This window comes from Cebus imitator, unplaced genomic scaffold, assembly GCF_001604975.1.
Source record: "Cebus imitator isolate Cc_AM_T3 unplaced genomic scaffold, Cebus_imitator-1.0 Scaffold70, whole genome shotgun sequence".
Taxonomy (NCBI): Eukaryota; Metazoa; Chordata; class Mammalia; order Primates; family Cebidae; genus Cebus; species Cebus imitator.
The window spans coordinates 7,325,997-7,339,519 of record NW_016107385.1 but is presented as its reverse complement, the minus strand read 5'-3'; the positions used below and the strand labels follow the sequence as shown (position 1 = coordinate 7,339,519).

The 13,523-nt window shown below is 33.7% G+C and overlaps 1 protein-coding gene across 1 annotated transcript in view; it reads left to right on the top strand.

Annotated features, from left to right (window-relative positions):
- The window catches only part of TMEM260 (transmembrane protein 260), a 74,634-nt gene that overhangs the window by 3,204 nt on the left and 57,907 nt on the right, over positions 1–13,523 (top strand). Inside the window, exons 2-3 of the mRNA XM_037739475.1 lie at positions 2,154–2,185; positions 2,911–3,062. Coding sequence (XP_037595403.1) covers positions 2,154–2,185; positions 2,911–3,062 — 184 coding nt within the window. The remainder of the gene's footprint in view (positions 1–2,153; positions 2,186–2,910; positions 3,063–13,523) is intronic.

Genomic DNA, 13,523 nt, shown 5'->3' with positions numbered 1-13,523 from the left:
GCTGGGATTACAGGCACGCACCACCATGCCCAGCTAATTTTTTGTAGTTTTTAGTAGAGATGGGGTTTCACCATGTTGACCAGGACGGTCTCGATCTCTTGACCTCGTGATCCACCCGCCTCGGCCTCCCAAAGTGCTGGGATTACAGGCTTGAGCCACCGCGCCCGGCCCTAGGCTATTTTTCTTAATGTTAAATATAATTCTGAATGAACTTAAAATGACGGAGAATGAATAGTGACCTAGAAATTCTGAACTTATGGTGGCTTTGTCACAAAAAGATACAAGAACAAAAAAATTGATGAAAACAGTTTCGAGCTAAAGACATAAAAATGAATCCGCTGTGGGGTAAACTATCAAATCATATCATTTATAGTAGTTAACAAAGGGAATAGCTCTTTCATACACTGTGAGACCCTAAACTATTTAAAAAGAAACATTTAGGATATAAAAAGTGCTACTGGTTTCTAAGGTGCTCTTGGATATCTCTAACAAATGTCCTTAAGTAATTGACTAATCTGTCTTCAGGTGCCCTTATAGGACTTCCATGATGCAGTCATTCACGTAAGACAGGGATGTCTTAGTAGCAAGAATGACAATGTGATGTGTCTTTTTGTTAACCTCTGTGCATGGCTTGAATTGATTCTTTGTGTGTGGCCAGAGGGGAGAGGGGGTGATACCTTGGCAGGATCCTGAAATGGATAGGATAATGTTTTTAAACTTAATGGGAGCGAGAAATGAAAACAACTAACCAGAATATAAGGCAATCTAAAGTGCTAAATAGACTCAAGCAGGTTCTATGGAGGAGGAAGAAGTGATTAATTCTGATGGAGAGGCTGAGGAAGCAGGTGTCTAAGGAAAGGTGTTACCAAGAAGGTGGCAATTGAACTAGGCTTTGAAGGATTTAGGGAGAGAATGCTAGGGAAAATACTCCAGGGTGAGAAAACGAGTGAGAAGAGGTGTGAAACAGGGCCACTTCAGAGAAACAGTGGGTAATCAGATTTGACTGGAGGGAACGTACGTTTCATGGATATAAGCCTAGAAAAAGAACCTTGAAATCATAGAAGGCCTGAATGTCATGCTGAGGAATCTGAACTTGTTCAGAAGGCAGAGAGCAGCCATTGAGAAATTTTAGACTAGGGATGCAATCCAGCTGTGTGTGTGTGTGTGTGTGTGTGTGTGTGTGTGTGTGTGTTTGGGGAGGGGGGATGGCAGGTGTTAATTATAAGTGGTTTCAGTATGAAGATGAAGTAGAAGATTGGTCAAGTCTGTTGCCATATTCCAGGCCAGAGAGACTAAAGGTCTAAATTGTAGCTGGGACAGAAATTAAACGTAGAGTATTGGCATCTATGAAAGGATAGGGAATAGACAGTAGTACATTTCCTAATAGGTACTAGTAACTTTTCATAAGTCATTCATCAATATTGATTCCTTACATTGTACTGTATTACAGTGTATAGGGATGAGGCAGAAAAATGTCCCTGAGCTCTGAATACTTAAAATGTTAACAAATAGGCATTAAATTACTGCATCATAATTTTAGAAATAGTCGTTAATGGTGAGGAACTATAAAGGACTATGTAAAAAGAATATTATTTGAAAAATATGTCTTATAGTAGATCTTACCAAAATAACCTGGAGTTAATAAACACTTGGAAATCAATGAAAGATATCCAATGCAATTAATGCAGAGAAGATATCCAAATGCCAGTTTTAGGGTAGTATGGCATATTTTATGGAGTGTCCAAACCTCAGATGTCTGCACATTTTACGTTATCGTAAGGTTGCATCTTTATAAACTTTTATGCTAATTTCTTCAGGGATAATAAAGCATATTATGCTCTAAAGCCCCAACAGTATTTGTATATTTGCATATGGATACAACATTCGAGAGGGAAAATAAGCATTTTTAAAAACCAGAATTTACCTATATTTCCAGTGACCAGTTCTTAAAGACCTATCACAGATAGTTTGTTCAGTAAGACCTAAGGGAGAAAATATTCTTAGACTATTTCATGCTGTTAAATCTCTACAGATTTACAGTTTTATCCAGTCAAATTAATGCAAAACCCCAATGCAAGCATTTGGATTTTGAAAACTTTGGAGGAGTGTCATTCTCTAATAGTAATTATTGGTTTTACATTATTTTTTCACAGGGGAACTGATCACAGCTGCATATGAGCTTGGAGTAAGTATTAGTTTTATTGTTTAATCAATGCTCTCATTAACAGTTTTAGGAATTAAGAAAGTTTAATTAAGCATGGAGTAAAGTAGATTAATTTATTTTCAAACCCTGATTTTTAGTAACTTATAAGTACAGTACGTGACAATTTACTTTAAGTTTTAAATCCAATTAAACTAAATTATAAAGCAAAGCCTTTACTATATATACAGTAGCTGCCTTATTATCACCCCAAATTTTGTATAAGCTGTGGAGAATAAAATAAATCGGGTTAACAGTTTTAATAAGTTTATTATTTAATAAACTTTATTATGGTGCATGATCCCTTTAGGCAAGACCTTAGGACTGTCAGCGTGGTGGTAATCCGATAGCAGTGTGGTCTTTCAACTTTCTAACCAATATGATATTTCAGAACCTGCTTTTTTTCAATAGCCTTTTAAATGACCCTAATGTACTGTGAACCCAGAGAACAAACTGCTTAAGAACCGACAATGAAATATGTCGCCCTTTCTCAGGGTGGCGCACCATGTGATACACGCTGCCAAATCCACTAAAGAAAATATTTATTTGTATTGCCACAAGAGGATTACAATAGAAAACCACTATTCATACGTTTAGTCATTGGTGCATAATCTTCAGAGTTGCCTGAGAAAAGGGCTACTTTTCAATTAAAGTCTGTGTGACTCTTCCTCTCCTCGATGAAAACCTAACTGTTGCTAATTTTTCCATAGGTTGCCCATCCTCCTGGCTATCCTTTGTTCACGCTGGTGGCTAAACTGGCAATTACACTGTTCCCTTTTGGTTCAATTGCCTACCGCGTTAATCTTCTCTGTGGCTTATTTGGAGCAGTAGCTGCATCGTTACTTTTTTTCACCGTTGTCAGGTAAAGTAGTTGATTAGTTAAAATTAATTTTCAGCAGTTGGAGATGTAGATTTCTTATGGCTCAAATACATACATTTAAAAAAAAATCTTTTGCTTGGTTTCCCTAACATGTGATTTCACTTTCTTAATTTATAATAATTTCATATGCATTTGACCCCTCAAATGATTACACATTTGGCTCTGTTTTGTACAATGGAGTGAAGGTGTCACCAGTTCATTATCACAATTCTCTGGTTAGGCAGAACTAATAAGGTTTGTCATTTTACGAAGATGCAGATGGACGAGTTTACCTCAACAATGTGAGGTTCATCTTTTGGTAAATGGTAAATATCATTTAATTACTCAGAGTATTGCTGATGGGCAGCTGCTTGTCAGGTCCAGGGCTAATATCTAATTATGTTGTATTCTAAATATGAACATGTTGTATACTTTTGAAATAAGGCTATTAACTAAGGAAATCAATTTGGGATGTGGTTTTAGTAAGGTTTGACTCCACTCCATTATTGCTCTAGGGAAGGCAGGCAAATTAGATCTCAAGTACTTCATTGATAGAAGGCTTTCTTAGTTTGGAAGGCTACCCTGCTTTTAAAACACTGGTCATTAATTTAGAATGTTGGTAACTCATTTGTCTTTGATGTTTCTGTCGCCTTCACTCTTAACTCAGTGTATCCTATGCTTAAGAGGATTATAGTGAAAAATACAAATTACGCTTTCTGCAAAAGGAAAAACCAAATTAAAACACTTCTAAAAGCTTTTGCAAGTCTTACAAAACAAATGGTTTCTATATGTAAATATAATTTGAATAGGCAAATTTCAAATGTTATTTTTGAAGACTAATATTTTTGTGTTAAAGTTATAATACTGCCCTTTAGCTAAATTCTAAATTCTCTTTTAATTATTTATAGAAAGATAACAGTATAACTATAACTCTGAAGTTTACTTTTAATCTGCGAAAAAACTTTCATATTCAGTTATTATAACTATTGCTCTTTTCTAGAATTTTTATGTTATTAAATTTGTTGTTACTTTAGTCTTACAGGTTTACAGTAATAGCCAAATCTTTAAGTATGAAATACTTAAAATAATGTCTTTGCTTAGATTCATTAATGCCATGAATATTTTTCTGTTTCTCAATGGTTCAAATAATTTCCATTAGAATTGTTTTTTTTTTTGAGTCTTTTGTGATTAAGAATCTGTCAGTATTTCCACTGAGAAAAAAACTGTTGTTTTTAAATATCTAGATTGAACAGGAACTTCCTTGTTCTGTAATGAATTAGTACATTATTAATTTTCACAAGATACTTTAGAACAAACACATTTAAAGAAAACTATTTATTTTGATAGTCTGTATTTTAGATCATTTATGTAACATATGCATATATTTAAATATTATGTAGCTATAAATAGCCCTTTGTGCATGTAAAGGGATTCATTTTCTAAAACTTTTCCGTGTTTTTCAACATATTAATTGTTGATGCCATTCCACATGAGAACCACTGTAAAAATCATAAATAAAAATCTTAAAAAAAAATTTACAGAATCCATATAGCTCTGGATAGTACTTTTGAGTTATCTATTTAAAAATAGCTTTTATTATTATGATTGATTATAATGGGTTTAGATTAGCACACTAGCCTGTAACACTTTTCGTTTAATATACGTGGCTAATGATATACTGTATACTTGCTGACATGTGGTTTAAATCCAAACTCTTAATATGAGTAAATTAGGTGTTCGAGTGGTTTTAATAATATAGTATATGCTTTGGAAAAGTTGCTTTCTTTCAGTAAAGGGATCTAACAATATTATCTTAATATAATTTTAATATGAAAATACTTCATTATTTTGAATACAAATAATTGACAAGGTACACGTCCTTTGGGAATAACCTAGTTCAAGTGGCAAATCTGTTTTGTCAAACAATAGACACCCTTCAAAAAGGAGAAGCCATCTCTATGGTAATAGGACTAACAGTAGCCTATTGATTGAGTGGAAGAAGACATTATACAATGTCAGCTGGCTTGTTACAATTTCATTTGTTGTATGACCTGAACTTAACCTTTAAAACCTTTCTTCTGTGACTATAAACCCAACAGCAGGACACAGTTTCTGTACAACCATTGCAGTGATGGCTTTTTTCCTGTCCCAGCATACAGCAAATGTGTTTCTTTGCAGGTTGACTCCCTTATCAGAATTTGTTTAGGAGACATTTCACTACTTTATTCATTTACAAACCAAATCATCATTCCATTTTGTTGTTGAATATTGAAGGGTTTTGATCCAGGAAACAGTTTTATTCTTTTTTTCCCCCATCACTTAAGAGACCATTACTGTACATGTAGGATTAGGGCTGACTGGTGTGCAGTAAATTAATTCTTTTAACAGGTTTAGGTTTTTTTCAGGTAATTGTTCACATAGCATTCACTATATTTAGCTCTTGGGGTGGACATAAAGACCTTCTGTACCTTTTAAACAAAGATTTTATTTCAAAAGCAAATTTCTGTTTAAATGTGTTGATGTAAAAAGCTCCATTTTTTTCAGTAAACATGACTTAGATTGAAAGACCAATTTATTCGTTGTTTCCAATTACTATGTAATTTTTGCTTTTCTTGCATCTTTCTCTTGCTTTTAAAAGCTGTAAGATGTCATTAACACTGCATTTTTTGTCAATCTTCCCTAATGGTTGGTAAGAACTCATTTATATTTGCTTTTCTCTAATGTAGAAAGCATATGAGTAAAACAGCACATTGAAAGCCGTATGTGTCACTGTAGTTTATTAAATTAAAAATAGTAAGATTGTGGCAGTTGTTTCTGTATGTATTTATTTATGTATTGTCCCCATCAGGAGTATTTTTAAGCATGCATTATGTTAAGGGAGTTTAGTACATTTCATTTATATGAAATAGTATTCATTTTATTAATGTGTACATCTGTGTTTCTAAGACTATGTAATATAGTTAGTGATTTCTGGAAACTGGGGTTTTCTTCATTAGGGCTATTAAAGTAAATGATTTTTAGATTTGATAGTATAATATTTAAAATGTCCTATTCTATTGGAAATTCACAAATCTTGTTAATATAAAATTTTAAAGTTATAAATAATATAAACCATTAACATGAACACCATTTAACATTGTTTAATGCTTGAATTTCAAAATGGTTGTCTAGGAAATAACAAAGTAAATCTTAATTACTGAATAAAGAAGGAGTACTGAATTCACTATCATTAAATATCTGTATTCTCATTCTTCATACGTTCTGGTATCACTAAAAGAGAAGAGAGCATGTTGATAGCGTTGTCTACAAATTCTTTACCTTAGGGAAGATTTAAATTGCTTATGATATCAGAGGAGGCTATATGTTGTGTCATTTATTTTGATAGTTACAGTGCGGGGGATGTATTCTCAACAGACCTGACAGTCAGCCTAGCCTTTTCAAACTATTAGGGGCCAAATGGAACTAATAAAATAATTCATTCCACATTATTTGTTGAACACTCATGTGAATTGAAAGTAAAGCTCTTAGTTTTTATAATCAGAATTCAGTGCTTATTTAAAAGAAAGTAATACAAAGTCACTAACCATTAAATAGGCAGTTTTTCACATATTTTTTTAAAAGATATGGTTTCAGGAAACTCACATAAAATTACTTTCCAACATAATTAATATTGTACAGTAAGACATCAGATCTCTTAATGTCAAGTGGATTACCTAAAATATTGGACTATTAATAATAGTGAAGGTATATTGAAACTATGGTTACCACAAAGAACGTGTGATCAATTTCAGTAATCCTTTAATATCTCTGGCAGATTGTTTTGTGCCAGCATTTAATTCATGGACTTTGTAATTTTATAATTTATATATTTTTAAACATTATGTTGCTGCTAAAAATTAATTTGATTAAACTTTTGAAAGGCAAAGACTTGATTCTGAGCACTGTGTCTGCTATTCTTATAGCTTCAGCTAAGATTCCATTCAATAAAGAGTAGAAAATTAAAATGCCATACCTTAGAGAATGCAGAATCTCCTGCTTAAGGGACATTTGGATTTTCCAGCTCAGAGAGTATTTTAGATTATTGCCATAGAGAATAATGTGAAGCTCTTCCTAATTTCAGAAGTAACTATGCGTAAGTAACAAATAGTCACCAAGTTTTTGTAGTGGAAGAAGAATGGAAAGTACTGGAGCATTAATTTCCATTCAGTAGAATATCTGTCCTGATCCCTGGTTAATTGATCATATATTTCTCTCGTACTTGTATTAAAATTGCATTGACTTAGACTGCTTAAGCATATTAAGAGCTTGGTTCATTTGCATTTTCTTATAAGTAGAGGGACATATTAGGCTCAAATAGTAGCGCTTCATTTTAAAGGGAAAAAAGCATAGCAAAAACTCTTTTTTAAGACTGTAGAGTCTTTTCTGACAGCTAGCCAGAGTTAGAATTAGTTCAAGGAAATGTTAATAATGCACTGCCTGGCCTAATCCCTTTGATATCACCAGGTATCCTCCTGTTCATGGGTTAATTGCTTTAAAAGCGAAGGCAATATTCTGAGCGGTGGGCCGCTTCACCTTTTCACAGCTGTTACCATTGAGTGACAACTAAATCCCATGTGTAAGATGAGGAAGAGCTCAATCTCCAATTGGGAGAAAATTTATGTAAACCACAATCCCTTCAGAATGTGCGGAAGTCATAGACTTTCTTGATTTACTCTGCTTTTCCCAGAAAGCTCTATTGTTCACTTTCCTAAGTCCCATCAACCCTTTGTAGCAGAATATCACAGCGGCAGCAGATAGCTTGAAATATATAAATGCTATCATAGCTCTGATTAATAGCAGTGCTTATGAGTCAAGTCTGATAACAGTGCAGCTCTCCACTCAATTTCAGATACTGCTAATGGAATCTGTCTTCTCCAATTGTAATATGAGAAGGCCTAATTTGCCATGGAGCTTGGAGCTGTCACCAGTAGGGGATTGTGGGGTCAGATGGGAGCTGCCAGGTTTTTGCCCTCCAGCTTGTATCTCTCACTTTGAATAGAGCAGCCCCCTGCCTGCCAGTTAGCTGATAGGCCGCCGTGGGGTTTATGCCACTATATACAATAGGAAAGGACTACATAGGCTGACTTTATAATTGTGAAGCTAGCTCATATTTCCACAGCTACTGTGCCGCATAATTTCTAATAAGTGGTTTTAACAAATGTCAGATTATGAAAAGTTTCCTCAATTACAAAAACTTATAAAACATTTAAATTGCTAAATCTGTTTCCTGCCAAGATTTTGCCACTGGAGCTAGTCATCAGCTATTATGGTTGTAATAATAAACGCACATATTTCTATAAATTACAAATAAAATTATAGGCCATAATTCATATAGATTTGGTACTTTTCAAAGCCATAAAAATAGACAATAGTCTTAATAAATTGAGATATTAAGATATACTTCATGACTTTACATAAGACTATTTAATATTAAATCTCTATTGTTTATTAAGTTGATTAGTACTGCTGATGAAAGTAGTTTAATACCCTCATTCTGTTGACTTTAGTTATTTGGATGCTTTACATTTATTTCCTATATTTTTAATATCTTAACATTTAAGAATTATGCAGCGTCTTCTAAGCTTTCAGTTAAAAAGGATCTAATGTGATATATGCTGTGGCCAGTGTCTTTGAGGATACTCCGATGGAATATACTTTTAACCAATTTCAGTCTTGCTGCCGAATGCCAAATATATTATAAAGATTGAGTAACAAGCTAATCTTGAGGTTTTATATGCTTTAACACATTTTAAACAAAATTGACTAAAATCTGTAACTGGGGAATTATTTTAAACCAGGCTGGACCATTGTGCAAGTTACCCGGCATACTGTGGAAACTTGGTTAAAACGTGCGGTAAATTGTGGTTGTTCCTAGAAAGCCTAGCTCAGTGTTTTCTTCTATGTATTCAGGAATAAGTTGATGGAATACAATAGAATGAACTGTTTTAAACTTTGATAGCTTTATCATTCAGTAGCTAATGCACAAATCTTAATTCTAATGGAAATTGTGTGATTACATTTTATTTATGGAAGCTATTCCTAACCTCACTTGCATTTGTTTTTTTCCTTTTTGAAGGCTTTAAGTTTTTTACCCTAATTTTATTTAGTGGTTTTGAATCAGAAATAATACTTTATACTTTTCCTTTTAGTGTACTGGTAGTTAATATTTATATAGCTGAAAATTCTGAGCAAAACATTTCTCCTTTTGGTTAAACCTCATGAAGTAGAACTAACCTTAGTAGGATTTTATCTGGAATCACAGGAAGTTTTTCTAAAATGTGGAAGAAAGGACTCATTTGCAAATTTATTAAAGATGGAAATGCTTTAAATTGTTTTAGGTTCAGTGGTGATGGCTTCAGAGATGTATTTTTTATATCATGTCCTAAATTATTGATTTATGTTCTTAGGTCTAAACTTGACAGTGAAAAGATTTATATTCTACTGCTCTCTCAGTGGCCTCATTATAATTTTCCCACAAGCACCTGGCACATAGTGATACCCAGAACATATTTGTTGAAAGGATGTAAAGTGAGCTGCCACCAAAAGAAGGAGGCTTAGCAGGACTTCAGTTTTTCGTAACTTAGCGCCCTAGTTTGACCATTCTCCAGGTAGGCTGGAGAGATAAATACGTGGTGTTGATTATGTGAATGAGCCTGAAGGGAACTTTTATATCATTTTCATGAACAGGACCCAGAAAGATAAGAACATGAAAGGATGAGGGTAGTAGATTTGCTGTTCGTTTTATCCACCTTTACCATGCTTCTTCCCTGTAGTCAACTGCACTATTTTAGTTGTCACTATGAATTGACACTAATAGTAATTTATTAAACAATAATGCTCAGATGCTGCACTGTGGCCTGCCCAGTCAGATTCTGCTTACTTCAAGTAGGACTTCTCCGTACACTCAGAATAGACGTAGGGCATTGTACCCTCCGTGTTAGGCTCTTTGCATGCAAGTAACACGGAAGACAAATACATTCATGAATTTTATGAGGCATGTCAAATGTGTGTTCGGAAAGAATTTCAGGTTTCTGTTATTTGCCTTTTGATTAAGGGTTAGACAAACATGTGACTACACATGAAAATCAAATACTGTGTAGTGGAAAGAAAAATACACCTTATCAATAGCAAACCTGTGTCAATGGTGTAAATTGTAACCTCGTGATTTATCCATTGTGTCAACAGATGAATAGTATTCCATCAGTGAGAAAACTACTACACAATCAGTACCTTTCTTAGGAATCTTATCTTAGTGTCATGAATTTTGTAGACCAAAAAAAGAAGACAGGTTTTAAGCAGAGAATTCTGATGCTCACATTTGATGCTTAATAGCATCACATCATCCCTACTCCAGTGGAGGATTTCTGTCATTTGCATGATCTGGGTGAGATTTTAAACACTTGACTACCCTTCCCATACTATCTATCATACTCTTGGTATGTCTTTTTTTATTGACTAAACACTGTGCTCTCCTGGAATGTGAAGCACATGGTTTTAGTGTTGACCTAAGTAATAAGCAATCAGGAAGATTTATCTCCTGCAAATATACTGTAAAGTATATTTTATATAGAGAGTATAAAGTTATTTATATAAAACAAATGTACTTCAGTGACTTTTGGATTTGATATTTTGAATAAGCTGTATCAGTGCTTTCCTCCATTATTGTGAAACCTTAGAATTAAGTTTACCTCTTTAACAGTGTAAGAACTTGATGTTGATTATTGATATTGACAGTTAACTTTTATAATACAAGGGTTGTGTTATTAAAATGATCATAGTGGTGGAGTTTGAAGATTGCGGTCTTTTCTTCATATGATCTAATATGATTTTTATTTTTCTGTAACTCAGGTTAGATGATAAAACTGTGTGTCTCATTTGAAGGAACACCTTATTTGACCTTGCTCTATTGGGGCTCTGTGAGAATTAAATTGAGAATGGAAAACATCTTTTCTCATATCTAATTCATCTTAAGTATTCATAAGTTAAACTAGAAAATGGTTTAAACTATTAACTGTATGTTAGCAAGTTCTGGTGAAAAGAATTCTCATTTTATTCACAACCTCGTTTGAATTTATCTTCTGTTTCTCCAGTTTGCTTTTATTTGGCTGAAGCGATAATCAATTTCAATAGAAGAAATATGTCTTTTCATTGTAATGGGCTAATTTTAAGATTCTGCATTAGCATATTATTAACTCTTAGTTGCTTTTTTTAAATAATAATTAAGAATTATTCAAATAAGAATTGTTTTAAGAGTTGTTCAAAAGAATGAAATGGAAATTGAAAATAGGTCTCCTGGACTGCCAAGTGAAAACACAACGATGTTTTCTATTATGTCATTTTTGTTTGAAAAAAAATCATCAGACTTACTCTATGGGTAGATGACAATTGTTTGTCTGATTTTGCTTGTGCTTTTATTTATAGTTCATCTATACTTTAGATTTTATGGATTATATAAGATAGCTTGTTTTGTGAACTCGGATCAACAATTTAAAGCTCCAAATTAAATAATGTCAGATTGGACATTCTTTCCATTTATTTTTAAAAGATTATTTAAGTCAGAAATTTGGACTAGCAATTCATTTAATAGTATTGTATGCAAAAGATTTATGAATAATGTTTTGCTCTACTTATGTAATTTAACTCTGCCAACAAAATTTTAACTATACGTTGTAGCCGTTCCAGGGGAAAAACTTTTTTTTTTTTTTTTTTTTTGGGGTTTCACTCTTTTTACCCAGGCTGGAGTGCAATGGCGCGATCTCGGCTCACCGCAACCTCCGCCTCCCGGGTTCAGGCAATTCTCCTGCCTCAGCCTCCTTAGTAGCTGGGATTACAGGCACGTGCCACCATGCCCAGCTAATTTTTTGTATTTTTTTTAGTAGAGACGGGGTTTCACCATGTTGACCAGGATGGTCTCGATCTCTTGACCTCGTGATCCACCCGCCTCGGCCTCCCAAAGTGCTGGGATTACAGGCTTGAGCCACCGCGCCCAGCCAAGGGAAAAACTTTTTATAAAGTATGTCTCCTGATTAGAGTTATTCCCAGAAAGAGATTGCAACTAACTTGGCTAATCACTCATGGGTTCCCTTCATTGATAGGGATGATAATTGGCCAGAATCATAAGATAATAAAGGCCCAGCGATGAAAAAGGATAGTGGATTAATTGAAGGTGCTAGGAATTCTGTAGCCTCATAGGAAAATGCCTTTCTTTTAAACTCATGATAAACAGTTAATAAAAGTGCTTCTCAGTAATCTCTCTTAGCAAGTATAAGACTAGATATGCCTTTAGATATATTTGTTGTTATGATTTTTGTAGGATCACCTAGGTAAGCCTTCTGCACATTTAATATTTTTAATTATTTTATTTTCCAGCTCCAATATGCAGTGCCTTATTGATATGGAGTGTTCATTGTTACTTGGCTCAATAAAATATAAGATGGGAAATTTGATGTGTTTTGTTTGAAATTTCACAAAAATTTGAGAAAATTAAGGAACTTTCTTTGCAAATCAATATGAAAGGCAATATGAGTAATTGTGAACCTATATTTTATTTTATTTTTTGGAGACAGTCATGTCACTCTGTTGCCCAGGCTGGAGTACAGTGGTGCTATCGCAGCTCACTGCAGCCTCAACCTCCTGGGCTCAAGCAGTCCTCCCACCTCAGCCTCCCATGTAGCTGGGAATACAGGCATGTGCTACCGCAGCCAGGTGTTCTTTTTTTTTTTTTTTAAGTAGAGATGAAATCTCACTATGTTACCCAGGCTGGTTCTGAACCCCCAAGCACAAGCAATCCCCTGCCTCAGCCTCCCAAAGTTCTGGGATTACAGGGATGAGCCACCATGCCTGGTCTATATTTTATTATTCTCTTTGAAATATTTGTCTTATAGACAAGGAATAAACTAATATGAAAATAGAAAGTTTTTAAAAATAAATTATTCTATACCCTGGCCAAAAGAATATTTAAACACTTGAATTAAAGTATAGAAGGATAAAATAATGTTCCTTAGTTTCTGGAAGATCTATCCATACAAACATCATTTTATTTAAGATTAAAAAAAAATCAATGTAATAAATTAAAATGAATTATTTAATGTTTCCCTTAATAACGTTTGTTAACAAGACACCATTTATATAATAGTAAAGGACAGCAATAATAAAGGACATGGTTCCTAAACAAAACTTACTCCAAGACCAAAAGATCTTTTGTCTTAATTTTTTGCATTTAAAAAAAAATTTCTTTCCAAATAATGGTGTAATTTTATCAAGCATTATTTTAAAATGTTTGTATTTGTATTGAAGTCTTTAGAAACCATTGCTATTTGGAGAGCATTAAAAACTAAAAATAAAGTATGTCTAAAATAATATATATGGGAAACAGTTTTTCAAAAAATCAAGTAGTTTTTCTAGGGACACACACTCACACACATA